Genomic DNA, 17,510 nt, shown 5'->3' on the forward strand with positions numbered 1-17,510 from the left:
CGCCCAGGTAGACGCCGAGTTTCACTGCTGCTTCGGTCAGCGGAAAACGATCATTAGACCTGAGCCACCTGTGTGCAGGTCCGTGACTACAGCTCCCAGTGTATCCACACCTGCTGCTTCGTCACTCGCTCATCGCCACAGGACTTCAAAGATTGAACAGAACGGTGATGATAATGATGATGATGGTGTCGAGACTAGCACGTGATTTGGATTAAAGTGAGGGAGAGTTGCGCAGCGTCAGCCTCACTCTCTCTTCCCAATTCCCATCTGGATCCAGTGGCAAGACAAGAGTCAAGACGGCTGGAGATGGGACTAGGCGCAGTGGATGACCAGGATGTCTACTGTGTCTTGTCCTGCTCTTCGCGTTCCATGACACTTGCAGAGACCGCCTTCTTGACCGTTGGATCTACCATTGGTCTCGTCTGCTCGATCCGCCGGAGTCTGTCTTCATATGCTGGGATAGACATCTCCCAATCTCACGAGGGTTGAGACCCATCGGCTACCCTCACCTGGTTTAGCCGGCTTGTCGAAGCCGTTGCCCGGGGTGTGGCAGCTGTCGCATGCAAACAGCTACGGGGAGCCAGAGGTGAGAGCTGAGTGCCAGGTGGGGACCAAAGGTGGACAAACTGCCCTAAAAAGGACGCGACATGTTCCCCCACCAGAGGTGCTACCCCTCCCTGACACCCCATACACCCCAATAGGAAGTAAAGAGTTGGCATAAATGGGTCTTTTTCTGATTGACAGGCAGTGACTAGTGGGGTAGTGCAGGGATCTGTGCTAGGACCCCAACTGTTCACATTATATTTTAATGATTTGGAAGAGAGAACTGAATGTATTACGTCCAAATTTGCAGATGATACAAAGGAGCTGTGAGGAGGATTTAGAGATGCTTCAGCATAATTTGGACAGGCTGAGTGTGTGGGCATATGCACGGCAGATGCAGTATAATGTGGGTAAATATGAGATTATCCACTTTAGTAGCAGATTATTACTTGAATGGGTGTAAATTGAGAGAGGTGGGTGCTCAACGAGACCTTGGTGTCCTCATGCATCAGTCGCTGAAAGTAAGCTCACAGGTATAGCAGGCAGCAAAGAAGGCAAATGGTATGTTGGCCTTCATAGTGAGAGGATTTGAGTACAGGAATAGGGATGTTTTACTGCAATTGTATAGGACATTGATGAGGCCACACCTGGAGTATTGTGTGCAGTTTTGGTGTCTTTATCTGAGGAAGGATGTTCTTGCTAAAGCGGGAGTACAGCGAAGTTGACCAGGCTGTTGCCAGGGATGGCAGGTCTGCCATATGAGGCGAGACTAAGTCAGTTAGGATTATATTCACTGGAGTTTAGAAGAGTGAGAGGGGATCTCATAGATGTTTATAAAATTCTAACAGGGTTAGACAGGGTAGATTTAAACAAAATGTTCCCAGTGGTGGGGGAGTCCAGAACTAAGGATCATAGTTTGAGAATAAGGGGTAAACCTTTTAGAACTGAAGTAAGGAGAAATTTCTTCACCCAGAAGGTGGTGAATGTGTGGATTTCACTACCACAGAAAGTAGTTGAGGCCAAAACTTTGTCTGATTTCAAGAAGAAATTAGAGATTGATTAGATCTAGCTCTTGGGGCCAAAAGGATCAAGGGGCGGGGGGGATCAAGATTTTGAATTTGATGATCAGCCATGATAATGAATGATGGAGCAGGCTGTAAGGGCTGAATGGCCTACCCCTACTTCTAGTTTCTGTTTCTATCATCTTTGTTCACCAGGAATCTATCGACCTCTGCCTTAGAAATATTCATAGCTTCCACCACCTTTTCAGAGAATTCCAAAGACTCACGATGTTCTGAGAGAAGACCATTACACCTCATCTCCATTTTAAACAGTGACCCCTAGTTCTGAATTCTTGCACGAGCGGAAACATCATCTCTACATGCACCTTGTCAGGACCCCTCAGGATCTTGCATGTTTAAATCAAGTTGCCTTTCACTCTTCTAAACTCCAGCAGAACAGGTATTAGCCTGATAAAGCTTCTCGGAACTGCTTCCAATGCATTTACATTTTCCTTTAAATGAGGTAACCAATACTGTACATAATACTCCAAATGTGATCTCCTTAGTGATCTGCACAACCAAGATAGGTGGCATAGTGGACACTGAAGGAGTTATTTAGGATTGCAATGGGATCTTGATCAATTGGGCCAGGGGGCTGACGAATGGCAGATGGACTTTAATTTAGATAAATGCGAAGTGATGATTTTGGTCGATCGAACCAGGGCAGGATTTACTCAGTTAATGGGAGGGCGTTTGGGAGAGTTATAGAACAGAGATCTAGGGGTACAGGTTCATATCTCCTTGAAAGTGGAGTCACAGGTGGACAGAATGGTGATGAAGGCATTCGGCTTGGTTTCATTGGTCAGAACATTGAATACAGGAGTTGGGACATCTTGTTGAAGTTGTACAAGATATTGGTATGGCCACACTTGGAATACCGTGTACAGTTCTGGTCACCCTATTATAGAAAGGATATTATTAAAATAGAGTGCAGCAAAGATTTACTAGGATGCTATAGGACTTGATGGTTTGAGTTATAAAGAGAGACTGGATTCACTGGAGCATAGGAGGCTTAGGGGTGATCTTATAGAGGTCTATAAAATAATGAGGGGCATAGATCAGCTAGATATTGAATATCTTTTCCCAAAGATAGGGGAGGCTAAAATTAGAGGGCATAGGTTTAAGGTGAGAGGGGAGAGATACAAAAGGGTCCAGAGAGTAGTGAGTGTCTGGAACAAGCTGCCAGAGGTAGTAGTAGATACGGGAAACATTTTGTCTTTTAAAAAGCACTTGGACAATTACATGGGTAAATTGGGTATAGAGGGATATGAGCCAAACGTGGGCAATTGGGACTAACTATGGTTTAAAAAAAGGGGTGGCATGGACAAGTTGGGCTGAAGGGCCTGTTTCCATGCTGTATGACTCTGACTCTATAACTGAAGCATAACCTCCCTGTAATTTTTGAGTTCTTCCCTCCCTTCCATTTCCTGGTTTACAGCTGCTTCTGGGATGACACTTGGATCCTCTAAAGTGAAGACTGATGCTAAATACCTATTCAATTCATCTGCCATTTCTTTGTTTTCCATTATCAACTCTCCTGGTTCACTTTCTATAGGATCACCCTATGTGATTCCATTTTGTGAACTCTTCTTTGCTCTCTGGCTGGCTCTAGAACATGCATTACAAAGTTGTCTAAAGTGGACTGGGCAAAATAAGTAAAAGTTAAGGGGGTATATAATCTGGCAGTCATATGATCTGCTCTGAGGGAGCATGTTGTGATGTGTGCAGCATTGTATCTTTCCTCGGCTGGAATTTGAGGGCAATGCACTGGAGTCAGGAGCCACTCTTAAGTTTCGTAGCCCTCATCCCCAACACCATTCCTGCAGACCTTCTGGCCCAGGCACTGGGAACAACTGAGAATGTAGAAGGTATGGCAACTCCCAGGGAATCTTGTACCAATGTATTGGATGTGCTTTCGATGGTTGCAAACCGACTGCACACTGACAGAATCAAAGCCCTTGTGGTTGATGAACCTCAAAGGCTGCTGCCAAGGAGCCCATATAACCACATTGGTTGAAGTCTATTGCTCCCTGCATTCTAAGGAACCCAGAAATAGCTGTGAAGCTTGTCAATTTCTGAACCTGGCTACCCTCGCCCAGAGCAAAGTTCACAATGATAGGCCTTCCTGTAAAGGGCATTAGTCCCGTCCTGAATGCAGCGATGTGTTGCTGACTATGAAATGTCGCAGAGGTCCCCAGTTGCTCCTCGGAAAGACCCAGAGACAAATAGTGTGCTGCCATCACCTTCAGGGCCACTGGCAAGGGGAAGCCTCCAAACCCACATGATGTTTGGTCTTTTCGGAGCATGTGGCAGAGCAGATCTCTGGACAGTTGCAGTCTTGTCTTGCACTGCCTTTCATTTGTAGAAAGGAAACTTGTGGATGATACACTCTTGGTGTTGCCAGTTGTCTCCACGCTCCGGGTCTCTGCCCCTCAGCCTCCTGTTGATGTTCACACTCACCCTGGCCTTGTTCCATATGCAGTGCCTTCTGCTGGAGCTGCACACGCAGCCGCCTTTCCATCCTTCGCCTCCTGCCTTGGATGAATGTTAACTGGGCCACTGGATCAATTCTCACTTTTGGCCCTTCTCTGAAAAGAGATATTGAAGACCAGAATGGTTAAAGGATGCGGAGTACAAAATGTAAATGAAAGGTCTACGGGAGAAGTTGGGAAGCTAAGCTTTGGCACCTTAGGTCACATTGTTCCTTTGGTGGGAACTTGTGAATTACATTATTGAACCATGCAGCTCTGAACTCCAGTCATTGACTTGAGATAACTATGAGCATTTGTTTGCTCGTGGTGAATAAATTGAATCCATTTTGGCACTGATGAATGACATTAATCCCCTTCACTGTGGGATGGCAGAATTGATTCAGCTGTTCTCGCTTGACTATAGCCTTCACTCCGCAAGGCCGTATTACTGTTTTCAACTACGTAGCTTTTCAAAATTTGACATGAGCGTATTGAGTTGTGCTGATCTCTTTCAAAGTGCCCAAATTAGAAATCTGAGGGCAACGGGCTCTGAGTCCTGTGTAATTGACCTAGACCCTGTCCACTGTAGCAGCACCAAAAAACGAGTACATATTGTAAGGAGCCCCAGAGGCCAGCTTCATGGTCCTCCGACACTTCATACCCTTCCCCAATCAGAACCAATCTTACCTGAGCATCGAAATGGTGGTACTCTACTTTTTTTTTTACAAGGCGATGTTTGACCCTCCCTCTCTCTGCCCGCGTGTCTCCGATTTACCTGGAGCCTTACGATGTGCGGATAGAGATGCCACCTGTTAATTCCTAGGCTCCTGCACTAGTACTGTGGTGATGGACATTGACACACCCCACCTCTGAGCCCATTGCTTGTGCCCGTGCCTCATGTAGATCTGTACCCACCCCACTTGGAGGCTGTGTGCACCATCACTTACAGGGGTAAGTGAGAGCTTCACAGACCTCCTCCCTGTATAATGTGTTCCCTATCTGCAGGCTGCAGATGTGCCCTGTGACCATCACCATGCCCAATGTAGTGCCCACCGCAACCAGGACCACTTGAACTGTAGGACAGCCTTGAACATCAAGATGTGTAATTTTCCTTTGAAGCACACAGCTCTTCCCTACAGCTGGAGTACACCATGCTTTCAATGACTGCTCCTGCTGCATGGCCAATGCTCTTCTGAACTGTCTCTTTTCTCTTACTTCAGGCCGACGCCCATATGCCCCTGGACTGCCTAGCATTTGTGACTCCTTTCCATTTCACAATTGGAATGTCTGCACTCACTGATTCTTATTTGCTAACCCCTTAACATAAACGGTGACATAGTTCCTGTTTCCAAAGAGGACTATGGACAACGGTGACCTTCACAAAGCACTGCAGCCCTGACCTGTTTGGTATTCATGGAAATTATCTCTGATGTGTCGCACTAACGTGTGCCCATCCCATAATCTGAAGTCTGCACTTCCAATAATATATGTACTAGCCCTTTGACCCCTTGTTTGAGTGTCATGCAGCCTTGTCAGGGCCCAGCTTCCCTCCCCTCGGTCTTCCCTTTGCTTTCCATTGTTTGTTTTTGTCATGCACCTCTTTGCCCGCTATTGTGAGCCCTTGTCCTTCCCCACCGCACTCTTTGCACCGCCATGTTTGCACGTTGCCCCTAGTGGTATCCCCCCCCCCACCCCACAATACCCCTTGCACAGCCCTGCTTCCATATCGCCCCTTTGGCTTCATCTACTCACTCCCTGACCCCACTTTGCAACCCACTCTGGGTCAAATTTCAGACCTTTGCTGCAGTGGCTGCATGAGTCCCACAACCACAGTGCTGTCCAGATAGACACTGGTTTGTGACCCCGGAGGAAAGAGACCCTTGTACTACCCAACCCCGGTGCAGTACTGATTCAGATTGGTGATACAGGAATGTCCATGGATCCAGTAGCATGATACTGTCCACAAAGACCAGCTCGGCATGGAGATGGAGGGCAGGCTAGTTTATAGCACATTAGGAGCAGCGCAGCACATTGGCAGGTAGGCTTTGTATGTTGCATTCACCTCAAAGTCTCTGGTGAACTGAGGGCTGTCTTCTGAACTCCAGCCTTTATCAGTCGGGTTTGATGCTGACATGATTTCCCGCAAGATTGGAAGGCCTGATGGGATTCTGGTTGCCAGATGTTTCAATGAGCATTCATGATATGCAAATAATGCAAAATAGTATTTGTACCACCTGCCAGTGGGAAAAGTGACTTTACGCCGGCAGGTTTCTGACTTGCCTCTCGTCAGATTCTGTGTCTGCCTACCTTCAAACCCACCTGGGTGGTGTGACGGTACTGTGCTGTTAAGAAACCTATTTTAATCCTGTTTCTCTGAAGGTTTTTCAAGCAGGCTTGGTCATTTTGTTGCTGTCAGTGTCCTTTAAGTGTTACTGAAGCAATATATTGGGCAACTTGTTGGCAACTGTTAAGGTTTATACAAGATTATGGTTGTGTTTGTAATTGGTAAAAGTTATTGCTGATTTTCCTATTATAGTTTAACAGTGTTCTTAAGTAAGTTTTGTTTGATGAAAGTTTTCTAGAGGGTCAGTTGAATCATATCTGGAGTGGAAAATCTTGTGCTCACCCGTGTCAAAATCAGAGTGTAAAACTTATAATCTAGGCTGACTTTGTAAAACACCTTGAAGTTTCTTACCTGGATTATAACAGTGGGTTGAGAGAATTCAGCCCAAACAGAGATGTAGATAGGTTAAGTGAGTGGAAAAAATTTGGTACATGGAATACTGTATAAGGAAAATGTAAGGTTGTTCCCTTAGGTAAGAAAAATAGAAAAGCAGAATATTATTTAAATGGAGTGAATCTATAGAATGCTTCAGAAGTGAGGGATCTGGGTGTCCTTGTACATCACAAAAAGTTAGGATGCAGGTACAGCCAAGGGGTTACGAATGAAAAGCAAACGTTGGTCTTTAGATCATGGGGTGGTATTTCAAAGTAGGAAGTCTTGCTACGACTATGCAGAATGTTAGTGAGACCACTTGGAGAGTCCAGTGCAGTTTTGGTCTCCTTATTTAAGAAGGGATATATTGCATTGGAGGCAGTTGGAGAACGTTCTCTAAGTTAATTCTTGGGATAAAGGGAATTGTCTTGTGAAAGGTTGAGCAGGTTGATCCTATTTTTTATTTGGAGTTATGGAAACATATGTGATTATGAGGGGGCTTTGCAGGGTACTTGCAGAGAGGATATTTTCACTTGCGGGGAAGGGGGGGGGATCTACAACTAGGGCGCACAGTTTTAGAATACGGAGACAGGAGATGTGGAATTTCTTCTATCGAATGTTAATCTTTTGAACCCTCTACCCCAGCGGTCTGTGAAGTCCAGGTTGTTGAATATATTCAAGGTTGAATTAGGCAACAAGGGAGTTGAAACTCCTGGGGGATAGGTAGGGAAGTGGAGTTGAAGCCTCGATCAAATCAGCCATGACCTTATTGAATGACGGAGCATGTTGGAGGGGCCAAATTATCTAATTTTTGTGTTGTTAAACCGGGTTTGTCTAAGGAATGGCCCACAGGCTGAACGTGGCCTACAAAACCCCTCAATATGACCCATGGAGGTAGCTTTCAAAATGCTGGTAAGTGTAGTGGAAGATTCTGAAAACTCCTCCTCTAATCACAAGCTGGTCTCCTCCTGCGTAGGATGCTGATAGGATCCTCAGCAAATGTCGGAGAGAAGCAGTCTGTGATTGGAGGAGCAGCAACATTGGTGAAATGAGAGGTTTCCGGGGGATAGGGAGAAGAGAGGAGGCGGTCATGTCAGGGAGAGACTTGCTCCGTGCCAGGCCAAATGAGTGAGGGAGAGACTTGCTACCAGGCTTGAAGAGACTGGATGCAATGGTGCTGGTGGGGGAATCTGCAAGAGCGTGAGGTGAGGATAAAAAGCCTTGCTACCCAGGGGTGTGGGAAAGTGAGAGTGACTGACAGACAGGGTGGAATTTTATAAGATTTTTTCTATGTGCCGGGTGGGCATGAAACTGGGAGAGTTCCAGATCTGTGTTTTCAGGCCTAATCTCTTTCACTTTGTCTTTAAAATTTTGCGTAAGTCCATTTTTCTCTACAGATGGCTGTAGGCGGGGCTTAATGCGCCCGACAACCTGTAGAGGGAGGCATTGCGCACGTGCAGACCTCTGATGCTGCGCACGTGCAGACCTCTGATGCTGCGCACGTGCAGACCTCTGATGCTGCGCACGTGCAGACCTCTGATGCTGCGCACGTGCAGACCTCTGATGCTGCACATGTGCATTAACAGTAACAGGGGTCTGACAGACAAAGAGAGCTGTCAGGCCCTTATTACTGCAGACAGTCTCAAGTAGCACATTCCCTGCAATCGCGGGGCCCGTGGCCCGAGATGCAGCCCCGGCCATCTTCCTGCTGCCCCCCCCCACCGCTACCGATCGCATGCAGAGTGGCAGCGGGCCCCCCTGCTCCCCATTGGCCCTACCCTGCTCTGGCACTGCCAATCTTGCACTGCCCAAGGAACACCCCCATCTTGCCCTCGACCTCCCTGGGGGGCTTAGTGGCTTCCAGTTCCACCAGCTAGGCCAACATGACTGTTCCCCCTTCATGGTACATTGGGGAGACCATGCTGACACTACAACGGATGAATGAACACCGCTCGACAATCACCAGAAAAGAGTGTTCTCTTCCTGTTGGGGAACACTTCAGCGGTCACGAGCGTTCGGCCTCTGATCTTCAGGTAAGCATTCTCCAAGGTGGCCTTCACGACACACGACAGTGCAGAATTGCTGAGCAGAGACTCATAGCCAAGTTCCTCACACATGAGGATGGCCTCAACCGGGCTCTTGGGTTCATGTCACACTATCTATAACCCCCACGACATGCTTGGGCTTGCAAAATCTCAGTAACTGTCCTGGCTGGAGACAATACACATCTCTGTAACCTGTGCTTAACCCTCTCTCCATTCACATTGTCTGTACCTTTAAGACTTGATTACCTGTAAAGACTCGCATTCCAACCATTATTTTGTAAATTGAGTTTGTGCCTTTATATGCCTTGTTTGGGAATTGAAATCCCACCCACCTGATGAAGGGGCAGCGCTCCGAAAGCTAGTGGTTTTTGCTACCAAATAAACCTGTTGGACTTTAACCTGGTGTTGTGAGACTTCTTACTGTGCTTACCCCAGTCCAATGCCGGCATCTCCACATCATGGCCCCCTTGATGAGAGCAGGTGTTTTTCTCGCCAGAGAGAACCTCTGCCAGCGAGGCCATAAAGGCAATCCAGCCAGGACAATTGACTACCAGGCTTACTAAACACATTGAAAACCCTATTTTAATAAATTAATCAGCCTCTCACTCATTTCTGGCGATGGGTTGACTGTGCTGGAAATCCGAGTGTCATAAAATCGTGCCAGTTGCAAAAACTGGCGCCAATCGTGCTAACCGCTTTAGACCTGATTTTATAGTATTTTCCTGCTGCAAAACAGGTGTAAAATTCCACCCACAGTTGAGAGATTCCCATTCACCCTCATCTCCGCACACTACCACACTACACCTACTCGCATGATGACTGAGGGTGGTGAGTGACTATTAAGAGATTGGGAGTGAGCTAGAGAACGAGACTCTGTCCCTTGTACATTCTAATTGTGATTTTTATTTTTTTGAATTATCAATTTATTGATTTCTTTTTGCTTAGCAAGTTGTTTCTTTTCTTGATACCTCAACTTAATTTTGAAATTCATGTTTAATGATGTGCCAACTCCTATCTTTCTGAAATTTGCTCATCAGCCACTTGAGTGAGAAGAAAATGGAACTGTGGCCCTGTCCAAGTGAAAAAGGTTGAACAAACCTGTTTTAAACTAACCATGGCTATAGGGACATTTACTCTGGATGTTAACCTGCTATATTTTCTATGTATTTAATATAGATCTTTCTACTGGAAGGTCATTTTAGTTATACCCATGGAAATTCAATTGTAGTCTTTGAAATAATATATTCATAACCTTCTCTGACTAAAGTTAGAAACATAGAAAAACTACAGCACAAAACAGGCCCTTCGGCCCCACAAGTTGTACCGAACATACCCCTACCTTTTAGGCCTACCTATAACCCTCCATCCTATTAAGTCCCATGTACTCATCCAGGAGTCTCTTAAAAGACCCTATTGAGTTTGCCTCCACCACCACTGACGGCAGCCGATTCCACTCGCCCACCACCCTCTGAGTGAAAAACTTCCCCCTAACATCTCCCCTGTACCTACCCCCCAGCACCTTAGTTACCCTTGGTTGTATGTTATTTATATCAATGGGGCCTTTGTCCTGCACACACCAAATTCAATCCTACTTTTCTGCAGAGCTGTAATTGTTGAAGTTCATGGATTATGTCAGGAATACTTTTCCATTTTAATGTTTGTCGCTCTGATAACAGCTTTTGTAATTTCATCTCATCTTCCCCTTCTTGAAAACTGCAGATAATGAGAACCAAAATCAGAAAGAGCTACTGGATGCAATGAAAGGAAAAAGACCAGAAGATTACAACGGTGATGAGGGAAATGTTGCAGAGTCCGAGAATGACAAAGAAGCGGAACTTGCAAATAGCATAAAAGGTGTAGTTAAACATTTAAAAAATGAGAGAAAGTGAAATAATTGCCCTTTCCTCCACATGGAATGGTTACATCCAGTAGGACCTCTTTTAAAGTAGCAGCAGCGTTCCAAGAAGGTGCAACTTTGAGTGAAATAACTTTAACCAAATCAAATTTTCCCATTAAAACCAATGTACAGCTTAAATTGGGTTCTGTGACCTTTATCATGAAAAATAATTAAAATATTATATACCCTGTAAGTTAAAATATTTTACATTGCTAAACTCTATTGGTAAACAAAATAACTTTTCAAAAAAATAAAAATATGAAGAAAATGTGCTTGCTCTTTCTAGTTAGCTGCTGCTTGCTGAACACCCGGTTTATCACCTATTCCTGTTCCCTGACCCTCCCTCTTACAGCCTTTTCTGCTTCTGGCTTTCTGCTCCCTACTGGTCCTGCTTGCTGCATGTCCTACTCCTGAGCCTCCATCTCAGAGTCTCCCTCGCTTCTCTGCTTCCCTCTCCTGAATTCTTACTGTGACCAAGGGGTCTGGCGATGAACAGCAAGTGACAGGAGGAGTAGTTTTGATTTGCAGGAGGCAAGCGAGAGAGGTGCCGAGGGAGGATCAGCAGCGACTGGGGAGAGTATGTGAGTAGGAGAGACCGTGAATTAGCAACAAGCAGGAATGTTAGGGAGCGGAAGAGGCCTCTCCAAAATTATGCTGATTCTGTCATATGAGCCTTCTGTTAGAGCCATTGTGACAAAACTGCCCCATTACAAGCCCCATTAATTGACTTTGAAGTGGAGCACGTGAAACAGATTAGCCTAAAACTGACATGGGTGGGATTTTCCAGACCCCCTGTGGTGTGTTTTCTGGTGGTGGAGGTGTCTTGTCATAGGCTGCCAACGGGATCTTCCATCCTGCCAGTGTCTATGGCATTTTGCGTGGCTTGCCTGCCCCACTGCTGGTGAGCCCATCACAGGAGGTCACCATTGAAGGAAGATCCTGTCAACGGGAAGATCTGGAAACTTCCACCCTGAGTATATAAATACTGAGGTAGATGAGAGCCACATGTTTTCTCCTAGGCAATGTTTTTATTTATTAGTGTCACAAATAGGCTTGCATTAACACTGCAATGAAGTTACTGTGAAAATCCCCTGGTCGCCACACTCCGGCGCCTGTTCAGGTACACTGAGGTTAAAGAAAAGCAAAGTGGTATAGACTCTGCTCATGCTTTAATGGTGAATTGGAATATGACAAATAGTCTCTAATATGCATTTAAACACCAAGAATTTTATTTGTCTTGGTTTATTCTGCAGGGAAAATTTAGCATAGCAAATGCACCTAACCAGCACGTCTTTCGGACCGTGCGAGGAAACTGGAGCACCTGGAAGAAACCCACGCAGACACGGAGAACGTGCAGACTCTGCACAGTCACTCAAGCTGGGAATCTAACCCAGGTCCCTGGCGCTGTGAGGCAGCATTGCTAACTACTGTGCCACCATGCCGCCTTGTCTGTTTAGACAGACCTTGTATTGGAACTGCACCTCATTCTTCTGTCATTAGTGACGTTTTGTACTCTTCCTACACACCAGGAAAGTTCTTAATGCCAAGAGATAAATTCATTCTTTGGCTATTGCATGGCACTCTTTCAGTAGCTTACATTTTAAGCATTTTCCCCTCTCTTGTTTTTTCTGGATTTTCACTATCGGTAGATATATTCCTGATTTCAGAATTGTTTTCCACTGGCTTCAGTTATCTCAGGCCTCCCAAGTCCTAGCCTTTCCATTCCTTTAGATAAATCAGTCAAATCAGGTTTTAATGTTGGTGTTGCCGGATGATGCTCATGGTTAATGCAAATTTTCAAGCTTTTCTTTTCCTGCAACACGTCTCCACGATTAATGCCAATATAACAAATACAAATATTCTCTCCAACTGCTACAACTTTCTGAAATACAGTGTCTTCCAAACTATGGAGGGCTAATTATGAATCTCCAGAAAAGAGAGAATTAAATGCTCGATTCTTTCTGCACTGGTGAAGCCTTGGAGACATATTCCGTCCTTAAGTTAGACATGCTCTGGAGGTCAATTTGCCTTATCGCTTCAGTGCCATTCTGTTCTTGTTTCCTTTTAAAAGGACTGAAATGTGCACTTCCAGAAGAAGCATGTATAACCTGGCTGGACATGCAAAAACATATAGCTTTGAATAACTATTAAAGGGTTATATATTATATATCCTTAAGTGGCAATGACTTGATGGTTTTCATTTTTGATGATGACCCTCTTCATTTTTCTGGAGAGATTGAGCCATATTTAAAGCAGAATAAATCTTAACTCTCTGATGTGCATGTTTGTGTTAAAATTGTAATTTTGCTTCAGCTGTTAACATATATATGTTTGTACTTTCAGGTTATGGCTAATATTAACTCTTTTTTATCTTTTAAAAAATGTTTAGAAGGACACAGTGAAGAAACTATGAACATAATTCTTAAGCAGAATGAAGGTGATAAAAACATGAAAACAAAACTGTGAAGGAGAAAGACTGCATGAAAATGGTTAACTGAGTTGATCTCTTTGTGCATACTACATATTTTTGGTTGAAATGCCTACAATGAAATTTCTTTGCAATTATTTTGGGCTTCAAATCAAAATGGGATATCTTTTTGTGTCAAATCAAAATGGGTTGAACTAGCAACAATAAATGGTGTGGGCATTCTGTAAATAGTTTAGGAAGCGAGAGTGTAGGAGATTTTATGGTTAGTTCAAAATATAGTAATAAACTACTAAGCAGTCATTTGAGAGTAACTCAGACTTGTGGCTTCAATTGGCTGAATGCATGAGCAGCAGACCAATGCTGAAATTCGATCTCTAAACATAACTGCATTGGCCATTTCTAAGTAGTGATTATAACAAGGTCATAATGGTTTCTTAATCTAGATAATTGATTTTATTTTCTAATGTCACTTTTACAAGGAGCAATCTTATTTAATGTAGAGTTTAATTTAAGAATTTGTATTTCAGCTTTATAATGTTAATTACAAATGTTAAAGAGAATTGCTTTTATCTGTGGGCAAGACAGATATTTATGGATGCATTCAATTTAACATCAAGGTCGTGAAAGACCAGGATGGTGTGCCCTGCCTTTGTAAATTTAGTGTGGTGAGTTAAGACAGTTGTTAGAAATACGCAATGTGCCTCTTAATGTTGGTGGATATTTAGAGAAAAGTCATTACTAGATTTTTTTCTTGTTGGATAGCTTTTTATAGTGCTAAAATATGTGAAGGTTCTACTTATCTATGTTGTTGACCTGGGTAGAGCTTACAGTAAACGCATTGGATTTCTTTCTGAAAAGAATAATGGGTAAAAGCAATTCCCAGTGTTTGCATCTGAACAGGTAGGATTAAAAATAGTTAGGAAATTATTTTCACTAACTAGACATCTCAGTTTAATCTGTTTTACTGCATTGTTAGAATACGAGAATGTTTGAGGTTGGGATGTGTATTATTTTCGCTTTCCACTGCAAAGTGAATTTTGTACTATCTGAAATAAAAATCCAATTTAAATAAGAGTTATTAATTGGGCCAAATTTGATTAACTAAGATTAACCAGCAAGGGAAAGTCAGTCAGATGATTTTTTTTCTTTTTGAAAGCAGTATGTTTCAGTAGTTCTGTTAATATATATTTTTCTTTTAAATTAGTCTGGTAACTTTTTCCTGATTGAAAGCATTTTGTTTTGGCCTTCTGCATTTTTTTCAAAGCACATTTTATATTTGTAATATAAAATTTATTGCTGTGTTGTGAAAGGGGAATGTTATCTCGCATTTACAATTGGTGCCTTTATGAGGGAGAGTGGCTGGTTGTTTTTTTTAAAAGTTCCTCTAAAAAGTTATAATGTGTCATTAAAATGACAGTGACTTTGTTGAGCCAATGAACATTTATTCTGTAAAAGTGCAGCTTTGCTGATGGAAGCTATTTACCAATTTAATTTGGTTGTCTTTTTTTCCCTCATTTTTAGTGATGAAGATTTATTAAAGGTTCCTTATTGTGTCTTGGTCACATTTCCTGTTTTAACTGAAAGGTAATTAGGTATAGACTGTTGAATTATTCACAGATTTGAATAACATTACATGACAAAAACTGGGAGGTTGCATTTTCAGGTCTAACTTGCCTTTAACTCCCATCAAGCATTGACTGCTTAACACCCAAATAGTATAGTACTTCATCCTGCAGCCTGTTTGGAGTTTGCCAGGTAATGGTAAATTGTTCCAGTGTTGGTCATGGTTTTTTCAAACCCATTCGTGGTTGGAATATCAAAATGTACTGAAAGCAATCTTATTGCCTAGGCACTGATCTTGTATTTAGTTAAGTTGCAGATATCTATATTTGAAATTTTTGGAGGACTTGAGATTGTATTTGAATTTAGTTGGATTTTGATGTTAATAAATGGTTTCCAGATTTAATCCTATAATGTACTTTGTGACATTTTATTTATTCCACAAGTATAAAAAAAAGTATGTTAAAACTTGCTCATGTCTGAGTAGGAAATATTGGGTGTGACGATCAATTTTTGTTAAATTTTAAAGCTGTTAATTCAATTTTTAAATTGAGTATAGTGAAAAACTTAGTTTCTTAAGTATGCTTCACACTGAATAAGGTGGCAAAGAAACAGGGATATTTGGAGGGTTTCTATCTTGGAGAAGCTTGTAATCCTTCTACATTAGTTCTTTCAGGTGAAATATCAATTATTTTATCTATTTAAAAAACCCTTCAGTATAATGGATATAATTGCAAAATGGCAGCAGGTCATTTTATTTTATGACGTTTTCAAATTTTTGAAAAATTGTGTAGTGACTGTTTATTGAATGACTTTCACTAAATTTTAAACCCTGCAAAATACAGAAACAGCTTTGCTTCATGTAAATCTCAAATGTGCTAACTGAGCACAATAACATGAATTGATATGTCATTATCCTACCTAACTCCCTCTACTTGGTTATGGTGGCTGCCCTTCCCTTGTGTATAGTCTAGATTAACACATGTAAACACGTGATTTCACATTCATGGCAGCTTTGAAAATTGTCATCTCAATAACTGTGGTTGAGGCAGAAACTCTCATCTAAAAGATACCTGAATCTGCACCAGAAGTGTTGTAACCTGCAAGGCTATGGACCGAGTACCGGAAGGTGGGATTAGAATGGGCAGCACAGATACGATGCGCTGAATGCCACCTTTCTCTGCTGTAACTTTTTAATTCTACATCTCCAATACCTCCGTATTGTTATGCAAGTAATCATAAGTCTTAGTGAATACTGCTAATCCTTTTATAGGTGAAAATACAGCTGTTACTCTTGGTTGAAGTATTCAAGTTTAAATTTGGCTATCCTGCTCATTCGATGACCTGAGAGAAGTTGCTGCAGCAAAACAATTGAAGCCCAAAGCTAATTACACAAAAGCTCGGAATATCCCATCGATCATAACACTTTCTGATTTTATCACTGGAGCTGTTCAAGTGGGGGGAGAAAAAAGAAATGTAGTCGTAATTGGGGATAGTATAGTTAGGGGCATTGACACTGTTCTCTGTGACCCAGGATCGAGAATCCCGAAGGTTGTGTTGCCTGCCTGGTGCTCGGGTTCAGGATATCTCACCTTGGCTGTAGAGGAACTTGGAGTGGGACAGTAAAGATCCAGTTGTTGTGGTCCACATCGGTGCCAACGATATAGGAAGAACAGGAACTGAGGTTCTGCTAAGGGAATATGAAAAGCTAGGATCTAAATTGAAAAGCAGAACAAAAAAGGCAATAATCTCTGGATTACTACCTGAGCCACGAGCGAATTGACACAGGGTTAAGAAGATTAAGGAGGTAAATGCCAAAGATGTGCGGGTTAGATTGATTGGCCAGGTTAAAAATTGCCCCTTAGAGTCCTGGGATGTGTAGGTTAGATGGATTAGCGGGTAAATATGTGGGGGTAGGGCCTGGGTGGGATTGTGGTCGGTGCAGACTCGATGGGCCGAATGGCCTCCTTCTGCACTGTAGGGATTCTATGATTCTATGAAATGCGTGGCTCAAAGATTGGTGTGGGAGGAAGGGGTTTGAATTCATAGAATCATAGAAACCCTACAGTACAGAAAGAGGCCATTCGGCCCATCGAGTCTGCACCGACCACAGTCCCACCCAGGCCCTACCCCCATATCCCTACATATTCTACCTGCTAATCCCTCTAATCTACGCATCCCAGGACACTAAGGGGCAATTTTAGCATCGCCAATCAACCTAACCCGCACATCTTTGGACTGTGGGAGGAAACCGGAGCACCCGGAGGAAACCCACGCAGACACGAGGAGAATGTGCAAGCTCCACACACACAGTGACCCAAGCCGGGAATCGAACCCAGGTCCCTGGAGCTGTGAAACAGCAGTGCTAACCACTGCTACCGTGCCACCCACGATATAGGCTCTAAGGAGCAAAATGTGGAATCAATGTGGGTGGAGATAAGGAATAGTAAGGGGGAAAAAGTCACTGGTGGGCGTAGTCTATAGGCCCCCAAATAATAACTTCGAGGTGGGGCGGGCCATAAACAAACAAATAACAGATGCATGTAGAAATGGAACAGCAATAATCATGGGGGATTTTAACCTCCACATTGATTGGTCAACTCAAGTCAGACAAGGTGCACTTGAGGAAGAGTTCTTAGAATGCTGTCGCGATAGTTTCCTCGAACAGTATGTTACAGAACCTACGAGGGAGCAAGCTATCCTGGATCTGGTCCTGTGTAATGAGGCAGGTAAAATAAATGATCTCCTTGTGAGGGATCCTCTTGGAATGAGTGATCACAACATGGTTG

At 43.4% G+C, this 17,510-nt stretch overlaps 1 protein-coding gene across 6 annotated transcripts in view; it reads left to right on the forward strand.

Moving 5' to 3' along the window:
* The window catches only part of LOC144494904 (Golgi membrane protein 1-like), a 38,737-nt gene extending 23,606 nt beyond the window's left edge, over positions 1 to 15,131 (forward strand). For 4 of the 6 annotated variants that reach the window (XM_078214438.1, XM_078214440.1, XM_078214439.1 and 1 more), the window contains 2 exons: positions 10,556 to 10,690; positions 13,123 to 13,337. In XM_078214438.1, the coding sequence (XP_078070564.1) occupies positions 10,556 to 10,690; positions 13,123 to 13,199 (212 nt within the window). In that variant the 3' untranslated portion in view covers positions 13,200 to 13,337. Of the gene's footprint in view, positions 1 to 10,555; positions 10,691 to 13,122; positions 13,338 to 14,682 lie in introns of those variants that run through there. The other 2 variants (XM_078214443.1, XM_078214442.1) reach the window with 2 other exon arrangements.
* Positions 15,132 to 17,510: the final 2,379 nt, after the last annotated feature.

Source organism: Mustelus asterias, chromosome 6 (genome assembly GCF_964213995.1).
Source record: "Mustelus asterias chromosome 6, sMusAst1.hap1.1, whole genome shotgun sequence".
Classification (NCBI taxonomy): Eukaryota; Metazoa; Chordata; class Chondrichthyes; order Carcharhiniformes; family Triakidae; genus Mustelus; species Mustelus asterias.